Raw genomic sequence first — 13,943 nt, 5'->3', positions numbered from 1 at the left:
ATGTATTTTGAAAATATTTAACATACATTAAAGGTGCTCTAAGCAATGTCACGCGTTTTTAGGCCAAAACATTTTTTGTCACATACAGCAAACATCTCCTCACTATCCGCTAGCTGCCTGTCCCCTGAACCAGAGTACTGCAACGGGTCGGGTACCCGCATAAAAGTGGCTAAAACGGGTGGATTGTGACATTCCTAAAATTCACGGGCAGGAATGCGGGCGGATAATTAACTCCTTGCGGGCGGGTAGTAGCGCGGATGAAAAATATGCGCAATATTTGTATGTCTAAATTACCATTATACGCAACAATTTGACCCATCACGTCACCACCACTGCAACAGTGCGACTTTTGTTAATGCTTCTCGTAGCCTAGTTGGAGCGAGCGTTGTATCTCCATGTTTTCTGTGCTGATGCGGTCGTGATGAGTTCATGTAGGATAACATGTAAGGGTTGCGCTGCCAATAAAGCACCTAAAAGCTGTCACAAAGAACCGACAAAAAAGTAATGATTATGATTATGTAAAATATAGCAAGGAGACATGTTAATTGTTTATTAATAAACAAGGGTTTTCTGTGTCAGTGGCTGCAAAGATGAAGTTGACGATGCTGACTCGCGATCTTCGCAGTAGTGAACACGCCTGAGAGAAATGCACATTTCATTCGGATTACATAAGCAGAGCAGTCTGTTTTCTTTCGTTTAAAAGTAGACATTCCAATATAGATATATTCCTCAGGTCTGTGAGGCAAGTAGGCTACCTTATACGCTGAGTTTTAGTTTATTTATGATACGAGCTCCAGTTCTCCCCGGCGCCTCCGTGTCGTGATCATCTATTGTATGCTATATTTACTTCTTATTTATTAAATACAGGCAATTGGTTGATGAAATATTGATTAAAATTAAGATACAATTAATACAAAACGAAATTAACTTTAAAGAATTTTAAGAATTTCTTAAAAGTTAAGAACTTTAACTTTTAAAAAATAAAGCACTTTAATTGGAGTGATTTTAGCATGTGTGATTTATCGCGGGCACGGGTCGGGTAACGGGCCAAATATTAACGGGTCTGGGCGGGTGCGGATTTAATTTTGATATTATCACGGGTGACGGGTCGGATCTGGTGCTGAACTTTGCGGGTACGGGCGGGGGCGGGTCTCCAAAAATGGACCCGTGCAGGACTCTGCCCTGAACACACTGTAAAAAAACGCGGTCTCTGTAGTCGCCACAAGCTCTGAAAACGGCAACAAAAACTACCTGGTGCAGCCTGGACCACGAATCATAATAAACATGCTCCAGCCAATAACTGACAAGAATGATTTTAAATGCGCGTTCATGACTGTTTCAGGAAGCACGGAGGGGAGGGGGAGGAGGATGAGGAGGAGGAGGAGGAGGGAGGGTCTAGCTAGCCTCTGTTTTGTTTGACAACACTTCGAACGTCAACAGGAAGCTACTCCACCCAGGATCGCTTAGAGCGCCTTGAACATATTTATATATTTTTCCAAATGCTTGTTTTATTTTTATTTATTTGCTTTAAAAATATATATTGATGTAGTTGATTTTTCAGTTTTTTTGTTTTTTAGACATTCAATATGCATTACTGTATTTATCTATTTGCTAAAAGGTTTGTTTGTTTGTTTGTTTGTTTAATGTGTTTTGAATGTCACCAAAACTCATCCCCCCCCCCCCCCAAAAAAAAAAACCTAATACATTTTTAAAATGCATTTTATTTTATATTTTGTTTGTTTGTTTGTTTGTTTTCTACCGTTTTTCTAAATTACTAAATGAGCATAAGGTAGAAATTATATTGGATAATTTATACTTAAAAAATGTATTTATATACACTGATGTAAACAGCAGCATTTATCAATGATAATGAACAATGTTTAATTAACATATATTTTACTAAAATCCATGAAGAATGTGGTCTTTTTGAATGAGTCATTGAATTACTTTTGATTTGATTAATTGAATTAAATATTTTTTAGTACACAAATTAATCTATATTATTTATGTTTTTCAAAAGATTGCAAAACTAGTCTAAAGACAGTCAAATAAAGCCATTGTGATTTTCACTGTTGCTTAAGTTGCTTAAGTATTGCTTAAGTATTTCACCAGCAAAATCATAGTGAGTATATTGTTAATATTTAATATATCGCCCAGCCCTAGTGCATACTAAGCCTTTTTTGTTTTAAGTTTTCTTTTCTCTTTGACCTTTTTATTCTGTCTTGTTTTCTTTGTAAGTGTGTATGTGTGTGTATGTGTGTCCAGCGGTGATGTGAGTGTTAGAAAAACATGTCCAGTGATTATTCTAATATGCAGAGGGAGTCATGCAGAGGAAGGAAAATAAAAGACGTCAGCCCAGCTGATCTGTAGTGTCCTGTTGAGGGGCTGAAAGAGGCCAGTCTCTGCCACACCGCCGCCCTCAGCCGAGGAGAAGGGCCCCTTTCTTCTGCTTCATTCCCTGCTGCTTACACAAACACATGCCATGCTCTCATCCACACGCACTGTGGATGCTGTGTTCACAGCGAGCGGCTTTGAGCACCGTTGTTTGCTATCTGGGAATAGGGCAGGTGGGGATGGGCTGCGATGAAAGCCAGCGGCTAATCAGCCTCAAGTATAGGAGCATCTCTCCTCCTCCATTTACAATATGGTGGAAGGGGGCCGGGGCTCTATAATGAAAATATTAGGAAGTGGGGCCGCCTTGTTCGCTTCACCATATGTCAGGTGGCGTTTGTGCAGTTATGGAACTGTAATTTCTGAGCTGAGGCCTTTGACATTCCCAAAGGAGACTGTACGCACTCCCCGTTCTTCATGCCAACAGCAAACATATGTCACAGTCGTTGGAATTTGGGTTGCTTTGTAACATGTCGTGTGTTTGTCCTTGTGATAAATGGTGTTCGATGACAGGGTCATGAGAACACGCATATGGCCTGTTAATTGCTTTGTGTTCATGTTTGAAAACACAAAATATGTGAAGACATTGAGGTTGCATCCAAATTCACATGCTTTTACAACTGCACACTACAGGCAAAGCATTTTTGATAGTAAAACAGTACAGAAACATCCACATCATGAAGTGTCTTGTTGATTTTGTTTATTTTTGTTTGTGTTTTAACATTCATTAGCTTAAAATTCATGAATGAATAACTTTTAGATTCATTTATAATCTGCTGTTGAAATTTAGCCCTTTTTTAGCTGAAACCTTTACTTTAAACCCGAGTTAGTTGGGCTAACTCAAAAAAATTTAGGTAATCAGTTACAATAATCAGGTTTTGAGTTTGCATGTTAATTGCTCCTAACTTGAAGTACTTAGTTGAAGTACACTTAAGGGTGAGAAACCAAACAAATTCAAGCATCTTATGTAGTTTTTTGTTGTTTTTTATATATTTTTCAGGCCCTGCAGAAGTTGGCGAGTCAATATTTAAAGAGGGACTGGCCTGGGATCAAACCAGATGACCAGAGGACAGACTACAGGTGAATAAAAAAAATCCTCGTTCACATGTTTAAGGTGGCATCATAAGGATCTTGATGTTTAATGACTGTCATTTTCCCACTGGATGCTTTACAGTGACAGTTTGTTTTTCTGTAGTCTGGTGATTAATTTCACTGTGATTTTACTGTGGAAAATAGAAATAGTTCTACTATAGGACTGATATTTTTTCAGTTGACACTTGGCATGGTAATGAACATTTGGATATACATGATGGCAGTTTGTTTCAAATAGCTCTTTGAAATGAACTACAGTGACTATGGGCTCATAAGAAGATAACCAATGTATCCACTCTGGTACTTTTAAAATGTACGCACAGCTTTCCCTTATTTAATACAGACCACTGTGATTTAATGCAACCTGTAGGATACTCTTTATTTATCATGATTATATTCATTATTTATTTTCATCACTAACCATATGTGAAGCAAACTCCCAGGTTCAACTGTCCAAATAGGGCTGTTTACTTTTGTTTGCATGGGAATATTGCTCCATAAATAGCATTTGCAATCAGTAACCATGTGTTTCTTTCTGTAGGAATGTGTATGGAGTTTGGAGAGCTTATCTTGAAGGCACCGTGCAGGTGACACAATCTCGTCTCAACGTTTGCGAGAACTACAAGAACGAGATATCGGACCCCGCCAAGACCGTACGCCTCTACAAAGAACAACAGCTGAAAAAGGTACCGTCCTCAGTTCTCGGACCTGTGCCCTGATCCGTCATGTGCTGTAAATCTCTAACGTCCTTTCTCTCTGCTCTCCCGCGGTGGCCGCCCGCAGTGCATTGAGCAGCTGGGTCGGATCCAGGCGGAGCTCCAGGATTCAGTGAAGGATCTGGCCAAGTCCAAAAAGAAATACTTTGAGTTGGAACAGATGGCCCAGGCTGTGCGGGAAAAGGCTGACATCGAGTCCAAGTAAGCACGTCTGGTATTGCAGGTGCAAACGGTCCCAGAGGTACCCGGATCAGAAACGCACACTTCACATGTGCTTGTCCCATTAATTGAGTCCCATTAATTAAAGAATAACCACTAGGAGTGGACAATATTCTGGTTGAAAGAATAAACTGGTTGAAATGTGTATACATTTTATGCGATTTTAACCTTTTAACCTTTTGATAAACCTTTACTTTAGTCATTTTTTTAAAGGGATAGTTCACCCAAAAATGAAAATTTGATGTTTATCTGCTTACCCCCAGGGCATCCAAGATGTAGTTGACTTTGTTTCTTCAGTAGAACACAAATGATGATTTTTAACTCCAACCGTTGCCATCTGACAGTCTTATAATGGGAGTGAATGGTAACACAATTTATAAAAGTCAAAAAATATGCTTACACAAATCCAAATTAAATCCTGTGGCTCGTGACAGCACATTGATGTCCTAAGACACGAAACCAAACATTATTTATATAATTTTTTACCTCTAAAACACCACTATGTCCAACTGCGTTCAGCATTCGCTTAGTGAGGTCTGATCGCGCTCTGACAACGGAAATATTGTCTAGCACTCATTGAAGTATATGCGCAAGACATCACTGCCATTGTCAGAGCGCGATCAGACCTCACTAAACGAATGCTGAGCGCAGTTGGACATAATGGTGTATTAGAGGTACAAATGATATAAATAATGTCCGGTTTCTCGCACAAACCGATCGTTTCGTGTCTTAGGACATCAGTATGCCGTCATGAGCTGCAGGGTTTAATTTGGATTTGTCTATGCATATTTTTTGACTCTTATAAATTGTGTTCCCATTGACCCACATTATACGGCTGACAGACGGCAATGGTTGGAGTTGAAAATCATCATTTGTGTTCTACTGAAGAAACAAAGTCACCTACATCTTGGATGCCCTGGGGGTAAGCAGATAAACATCAAATTTTCATTTTTGGGTGAACTATCCCTTTAATAGGACTTTCATTATTTTTCACTAGAGCTTAAAGGGATAGTTCGCCCGGAAATGAAAACACTCTCCTGTTGTTCCAAACCCATAAGATTTTGGTTCAAGATTTTGAACCAAACAAAACAAATCTTCAAAACAAAGGAAGATATTTTTAATGAAATCTGAGCTTTCTGTTCCTCCATTGAAAGTCTATTCACCCAAAACTCTGACATCTCAGAACATTCATAATGAGAACGTAAATAAATCCATATGAATCAAGCAGTTTAATCCACAGCAAACATAAACAGAAGCTCGAAAATTCTACATAACGTGCTAGAATGAACCTCATTGGTTCTAATGCTTGAGCTTCCATGACTAAATAAGAATACTGTAAACAATGTTTAAATGTGAATTATATGCTTAAACTAAATCTGATCATCATATAAAGCGATCATGACTCTTCAGAAGATTAAACCGCTTGATTCATATGGATTTATTTTACAATCTCTTTATGAATGTTTTGAACCATCAGAGTTTTGGGTGAATAAAATTTCAGTGGAGGGAGAGAAATGTCTCAGATTTCATTAAAATGATCTTCATTTGTATTCTGAAGGTGAATGAAAGTATTATGGTTTTTGAATGACATGAGGGCGAGTAATTGATGACAGAGCTAACCTTTTAATACTTTCACATTTATTTACATTTTCATTTATGGATTTAATAGTCACTTTTATCTATAGTGACTAACATTACATTCAATGTATGCTTTATCACATGCATTCCCTGGGAATCGAACCCATGAACATGCCGTTGCTAGTGCCGTGCTCTACTGTTTGAGCTAAAGGGAATGCAATTTCCATAAAACTATGCATATCTTGGAATTATATTTTAAAATTGTATTGTGCAGATTTCCACCATTTCGAAGATATTCAGCTCAGAATCACAAACTTAAAATGTCCTCGGCATTAAAAGCGCCAAAGAATATAAAAGATTTGTCGTTGAGTTGATATGGCTTCATTATTAAATATGCATTTCCTTGGCTGATACTTAAGCCCCCAGTAGGGAATACCCCACTCTGTTCAAAGCAATTTATTAGCCTGATGCAGAATTTGTTAAACGCACTCAACCATCTCTCTTCATCTTCAAGAGCCATTTGTACCCACTCTACAATTGCCATTTCAAAGCCTCTGCCAAGACCGGATTAGACAGAGGGGTGAAAGACGAGTCCAGTGGCATGGCATTGTGAGCTCCTCGCTCAGTTCTTCTATTGATTTTGGCTATCGATGTTGCCCTGCTTGCTTAGCATGTCTGGCAGTAAAGCTGAATTAGAATCAGTTATTGTTCTTAGCGGCAGAATGAAGATGAGAGAGAATATGTTTTTCTCCTTAATTTTTGATGAATCAAATTGTATCAGACTCCAAAACAACTCTGATTTCTAATAAATGGGGCTTTGTGAAGTTGTCTCCAAATCCAGACATAAACACAGAAAATTAGATGTTTAAAATTTCTTTAAAATGAGTTTAAATGATTTTGTCTGTCCCTTTATGCTTTTAACACTTGAATTTAAACATAGTTGTTTATAAAAACCTAAAGTTTTAGTTTAAAGAAATGGTTCACCAAGAAATGTAACTAGTGTCATCATAATGTTATTCCAAACCCATGTGATTATTATTATTTTTATTTTTCCCCCCATGGAACACAAAAGTAGTAGTTTTACAGCATGTCATCGGGCCTGTTTACACCTGGTCACTTCATGTGTTTTCTCTGATCTGATAGCTATCTGATTGCGGAAAGACCCTCCGAAATTCTTTCTAGATGGATTTAAATCCGATTATTCAAACCACTTCATGAGGTGGTTTGAGACCCATTCCGAATGAAACTGTAAAAGTTTAATACAAAAGTAAAATAACCATTTGAGTACCAGTAGAATGAATTGCAGCTTATTTATTTCAGTTAGTTGCTAAGGACACATTTCAAATTTTCATTTTTTTTAAGCTTTCCGTCTAATATTTATATTTTATTTCAGTTTTATTACAATTAGCAATATGATAGTTTTAGTTTTTAATTTTAGTTAATAATAACAACACTAGTGGATGGGAGGGTTTTCAGCTCATATCAAATTAAATTTGGGTCTGTTTCTCATGCAGAGCTGTCATATGACTTCAGAAGGTACAGAATATAGTGCACAAACACAACTTTAATTTTTTAAAGTTCCCTTTATGGAGCTAAGAGCAGTGTGGACATAATAGCTCCTGTTATGTTCGTAAGAAAAAAAAAAGTCAAATAGGTTTGGAATGACATGAGAATGATTGATTAATTTTCGGGTGAACTGTACCTTTAAGATTAGAAGTTATCTCAGTGATGGCAAAACCAGATTTTTGCCAGCTTTATAAAACCCCTTCCTTCCTTTCACAGGTTGCAGGAGTGATCTACTCTAGTTTGATTTATAATGTCTGTTTCCTCCTCGGCACAAATCTGGGAAGGTTTTGATCTGGGCTTTCATTTATCCTGCCTGTTCCTTCCGCTGGGTCTGATACATCTGTGATTTATAATACCTGCTCTGTGTTCTTTCAGGTCAAAGCTGGGCCTGTTCCAGTCCAGGATAAGTTTACAGAAGGCCAGTGTAAAGGTAAACACGTCTGTCTGTTTTGTTTTGTTTTGTTTTTTACGCTCTAAAACGTGGTCTGCTCTTTACGCCATGTTAGTGTGGCAGGCCATGTGTGTCTGTCCGACACATTTTGACTGTGCTGGAGTGTAATTAAAGGATTAATGCAACCAAAAATGAACATTGTCATATTTTACTCAGCTTAATTCTTTTCTTTCTTCTGAGAAACAAAGAATGTCTGAGCTTTTCCATACATAAAGTAGCAGACTGATGAGCCAAAACATTGACGACTTCACAGGAAGCGACAAATGTTGATCATTTGCTAACAATGTCACATCAAGTTCTAAATAGATTCTTCAGTTCTTTTAGTCAGTGTGTTGGATGTAGCAGAAAAACATTGTCTAGGATCAAATTATGGCAAAATGACTGTGTCAGAGTATCTCTGAAACTGCAAGGCTTGTGGGTTGCTCCTGGTTAGCAGGGATGAGAATCTACAGACAGTGGTCCGAGGAGCGATAAACCCAAGGGCGTAGATTTGGTTTCAACTTTGGGGGGGGTTGAACGTTGGTATGGTTGTGTTGTATTGGGGGGTTGTAACTGATGAATTTGAATACTGGGGGGGGTTAACTCCCCCCCCCCATCCCCCCACAAACTACGCCCCTGGATAAACCACAAATCGTTGACTGGTTTGGGTGTCCGTTGATGCACAAGGGCAACGAAGGCTATCCTGTCTGGTCCAAACTGATAGAAGGTCTATTGTGGTACAAGGCACAGAAAATTTGAATGATGGTTATGGGAGGAATGTGTAACAATGTCACACCCTGCTGCATAAGGGACTGCGAAGCCCCAGGCCCGGCAGGGTGCCCATGATGACCCCTGTCCACCATTGAAAGCACCTTGAATGGCAACACATGCATCAGAACTAGACCTTGGAGCAGTGAAAGAAGGTCGTCTGGTCCAATGAGTCACATTTGCCTTTAAATCATGTTAAGAGCCATGTACATGTGCTTTGTTTACCTGGGAAAGTGATGGCACCTGGATGCACTGTGGGACGACAACCGCTGGCGGAGGGAGTGTGATACTCTGTGCAGTGTTTTGCTTGGAATCTCTGGGACTGGAGATTCATGTGGTTGTCAGTTTGACACGTGGCACCTACTTAAACATTGTTGTAAACCAGGTACACTGCTTCATGACATTGGTGTTCACTGATGGCGATGACCTGTTTCAGCAGGATAATGCAACCTGCCACACTGCACAGATTGTTCAGGAATGGTTTAAGTAACATGATGAAGAAGAGTTCAAGGTGTTGCCCTTGCCTACAAATTCCCCATCTGAATGAGCATCTATGGGATGTGCTGGACCAATTCCAATCCATGGTGGCTCCAACTTAAAGAACTTGAAGTATCTCCTGTTAACGTCTTGGTGCCAGATACCACAGGACACCTTCAGGGGTCTGGTAGAGTCCATGCCTCGGCAGGTCAGAGCTGTTTGGTGGCACGCGGATGACCAACAGGGATATTAGGCAGCCATATGGTGATAATGTTTTGGCTCATTTGGTGTACACTTTCCAAAAAGAACAAAAAATGCACCATAAAAGTAGTCCATACAACTCATGCACTACACAGTAAAATCCCCAGAGTTAAATCAACTCTGCTCAGAGTACACATGGTCCCTCTCTAAATAGTGTTAAAGTAACACTGAAGCAGAGTTAAAGTTAATGAGATAATTAAGCAATTAATATGGCTGTGACTGAAGTCAGTTGTAGTTCTTCTGTTACTCTTTTCTTCAGTGATTGTTAACAGCAGGTGTTCATCACTAATGTACAATCATCACTTAATTAATTACTTAATTATCTCATTAACTTTAACTCTTCTTTAGTGTTATTTAGAGAGGGACCATATGTATTCTGAGCAGAGCTGATTTAACTCTGGGGATTTTGCTGTGTATATTTAAAGTGTTCTAATAGCTGTAAGTGAAAAAAAAATCCAAAAGTTGAATATAACGATGGTGGTTACTAAATGATAGAGTTATGATGATACAGTGATACAAATGATAACTAAATGATACAGTGTTGGAATGACATGAGAATGTGTAAATGATTGTCTTTTCTGGATGAACTGTCTCTTTAAATGGATGTTCTTGCACTTCTTGAGGTTTTGGACCTTGTGTGTGTGTTTCAGTTGAAAGCAAAGAGGAGTGATTGCAACTCTAAAGCGACCCACGCGAGGAACGAATATCTTCTCACACTAGCGGCGGCTAACGCACACCATGACCGCTACTATCAGACCGACCTGGTCAACTGCATCAAGGTGAGCACAGCAATGTAGTGTTTTTTTTTTTTGTATTATTTATATGATATTATAGTATTTATTAATGTTTAATGTTTTTATTTTTGTATTTTCAATTTTAATTTTAGTGTAAGTTTTAATCATTTGTTATTTATTATTTTTTTTCTATTTAGCTTTAATTTTTTTTGTAATTTTAGTTTTTTTTTTTTTTGTATGTAAGTTTTGGAAAGTAACTGTTTATTAAAGCACTTAATTAATTCTTCAGTAAAAAAGGAAATTTGCTTTGACGTTGCCTAAATCATCTTTTTGAGTTGTCTCTACTTTTCTATGTGGATGAACTTCTGGTTGTGCATTATTGGGTGGAGTCTGTTACAATGTGAACAGTGCGTAACTTAATTTGACTGAATATTAGAGTGTTGATTTTCATGATTTCTGTGTTGTTGGTGACATATTGCACTTGATCTGAAAGTTTTACATGAGTCATGTCTGTTGGCATGAATCTAGTACAGTGGGTCAAACAATGATGTAATCTATGGGCAGATCAAACTATGTACTTCCTGTGTAGATTTCCTCACAGGAAAAAGCTCCCTCACAGAGAAATATCTGCATGCTTTCTTTCCTTGACCAGTATTGCTCATTTATAACCGGACAAGAGCCATCTAGTCTTATGTCACCAAGTGTGTTTGCATACATCCACATTTTTAAAAGTTATAAAAACTACTTTATCGCCTTTCTGGTGTCTTATTCAGTCTGTTTATGTTTTAAAAAAAATCTTCTCAGGTATTTATAATAAGCTGATTTGTGGTAGTTATCAGCATTGTGTTGTGCATGTAAACACACTGACTGGAGACAGTATTGTTGTTTCTTTCTTGTGCAGATGTTAAAAGCATGTAATGTGTGATTATGTAATTGAATGTTTGGTGTTTGTGGTCCAGCATATCTGGTTGTGTGTGTAATAGACAGAAGTTGGCTAGAACATCGAAGCACGTCTGGTATGTGTTCCGTTCTACTTCATGCTCTCAGGGTCACAGCACGCTGCCTCTACGCTCATGGGACTTTAGCACAGCTTAGAGAACAAGAGTGCTACTTTTATTCTGTAACTTAAAAGTCCACATGAAATAGCATTTGAAACCCATTTTATTTTATTTATATATATGGGAACACTTTATTTTAGGGTCTTTTAACTAGTTGCTTATTAGCATGCATATCACTAGAATATTGGCTGTATATTAGTAATTATTAAGCACATATTAATGGCTTTAATTCTACATCACCGTATTCTACATTCTTAATCCTACCCAATACCTAAACTTAAAGGTGCCCAAGAACATGTTTTCAAAAGATTTAATATAAGTCTTAGGTGTCCCCTGAATGTGTTTGTGAAGTTTCAGCTCAAAATACCCCATAGTTTTTTTTTTTATTCATTTTTTTAACTGCCTATTTTGGGGCATCATTAAATATAAGCCGATTTATGCAGCACGGCCCCTTTAAATCTCGTGCTGTCCGCCCACGGAGCTCGTGCTTGCCTTAAACAGCTATAAACAAAGTTCACACGGCTAATACATGGGCGTAATTTCCACTGGGGACAGGGGGGACATGTCCCCCCCACTTTTCAAAATCCCGTTTGTGTCCCCCCCACTTTCAAATTAATTTATGATTTTTTTTTTTAACCGAACGCCGTCATGGAGGAGCAGAACACAGAGAGCCTGTCTGTGTCGATGCGCGCGTTCGCGTCCAAGAACGTTGCGTGCACACTCTAAAAATAGCTCAGTGAAGGTTCTAATGAGCAGGTATTTTATACGGCAAAAGTGGGAGTAATGGAGCTAAAGAAATAGACTAGCCCCAATTAAGTTTTCGTGCACTATATTCAAAGTCATCTGAAGCCATTCCATAGCTTCATGTGAGGGACAGAAGATTATGTACATCGTTAACTTTTAAGTTCACGGAAACTCTTCTTCCCTCCGCTGCAGCTGTCAATCATTCTCTGTTCAGCACTCATACAGCGCGTCGCGTTCAGTAAAGACAGTCAGCACGGTAAAACTATTCCGATTATAATACTTGATATGTAGATAAAGGGCTGTGGATTGGCATAAACTAACTTGATCTTGCTGGAGTTTAATGCTGTTTCTAAAGGATGTCATGACTGTTAGATGCAGATGTACACAGGGATTCTCTTTGTGCCAAACATTTATAATGCTCAGCGAAACTGCGCGCTCTGACTCGATATTGTTTCAAGCGGTTTTTACTGCTGTTTTGAAGCGTTTCATATTATTATGGTTTTGCACACTGAAAGATTATTAATAGCATATTTTTTCTGTCGTATCTATCATATCTTGTTGCCCCATTAAAAAGCTGCACAATACATTTAAAAATAAATGTCTTTTAAACTTACATTAATATAAATACATATAATTCTATACATAGCTATAAATATAAATCTAATCTATTTTTTCCTTCATTTTATAAGAATTCAAATAGTAATTTTAAACTTTTTGTTAACATTTGGATTTTATAAAATTACTGTGCAAAGTTTGCTGCTGAATTATATACTTATTTATTTATTTATTTATTTATTGTTCAGCTTATGATTATATATTTTTATTCATTTGTTGTTTTCTGGATTGTCAAAGAGTGACCACTAGTTGCACAAATACAGATGTATGGATACAGGCCCCTGCTAATAAATTAATTCAACAAAGGTAACCTCTTTTGCTACATATTTTTAATGGTTTAAATGTGTACTCTACATGTTTGACCACTTATGAACTATCATTTAGCCTACTATATGTTGTGTATGTGACCAATGTGCCCTACCATCACCAATAAATAGATACTATTAGAGCACAAAATTGTTTACAAGAGAACAAATTTCCTCATTGATCTAGTCATTTAATTTTGCTCTCAGAATGCACCAGATTTATGCATTTAAATTTAAAATGTACAAAGCTTTCCTACAGGGGGGCATGTGAACAATTGTAATGGGATGATCAGGTTCAGATATCTAAATCAGAGAATATCATCGGGCGTTTGGCGAGTGGATTATTTATTTTTAACAGTGGATTCAGGTACACCTCAATGCACAGACTTTTTCTTTGTTCAATTTGGATACTGAACATGGGTTGGAGCTCTTTATTTTGAACTCTCAAAGTTCACCAGATTAATGAATTTATCTTTAAAACGTACAAAATTTTCTTACGGGGGGGCATGCCCCCGGACCCCCCTAGAGGGTGTGTGTCCCCCCCACTTTTCAAACCAAAGTTACACCCTTGGGCTAATATAACCCTCAAAATGGATCTTTACAAAGTGTTCGTCATGCAACATGTCTAATAGCGTAAGTAGAGTATTTATTTGTATGTTTACATTTGATTCTGCATGAGTTTGAGGCTATGCTTCGTGGCTAACGGCTAATGCTACACTTTTGGAGAGATTTATAAAGATTGAAGTTGTGTTTATGAATTATACAGACTGCAAGTGTTTAAAAAATGAAAATAATGACAGTCTTGTCTCCGTGAATACAGTAAGAAATGATGGTAACTTTAACCACATTTAACAGTACATTAGCAACATGCTAATGAAACATTTAGAAAGACAATTTACAAATATCATTAAAAATATCATGTTATCATGGATCATGTCAGTTATTATTGCTCCATCTGCCATTTTTCGCTATTGTCCTTGCTTGCTTAC

General features: G+C 37.7%; 1 protein-coding gene across 2 annotated transcripts in view; it reads left to right on the top strand.

Annotated features, from left to right (window-relative positions):
• LOC125254390 (F-BAR and double SH3 domains protein 2) overlaps positions 1 to 13,943 on the top strand; it is a 119,555-nt gene that overhangs the window by 65,176 nt on the left and 40,436 nt on the right. For both annotated transcript variants that reach the window (XM_048168993.1, XM_048168994.1), the window contains exons 4-8: positions 3,392 to 3,471; positions 4,025 to 4,169; positions 4,267 to 4,400; positions 7,938 to 7,992; positions 10,149 to 10,277. In XM_048168993.1, the coding sequence (XP_048024950.1) occupies positions 3,392 to 3,471; positions 4,025 to 4,169; positions 4,267 to 4,400; positions 7,938 to 7,992; positions 10,149 to 10,277 (543 nt within the window). The remainder of the gene's footprint in view (positions 1 to 3,391; positions 3,472 to 4,024; positions 4,170 to 4,266; positions 4,401 to 7,937; positions 7,993 to 10,148; positions 10,278 to 13,943) is intronic.

Source organism: Megalobrama amblycephala, linkage group LG19 (genome assembly GCF_018812025.1).
Source record: "Megalobrama amblycephala isolate DHTTF-2021 linkage group LG19, ASM1881202v1, whole genome shotgun sequence".
Taxonomy (NCBI): Eukaryota; Metazoa; Chordata; class Actinopteri; order Cypriniformes; family Xenocyprididae; genus Megalobrama; species Megalobrama amblycephala.
The sequence above is the reverse complement of the archived record's forward strand: the minus strand, read 5'-3'. Positions and strand labels throughout refer to the sequence as shown.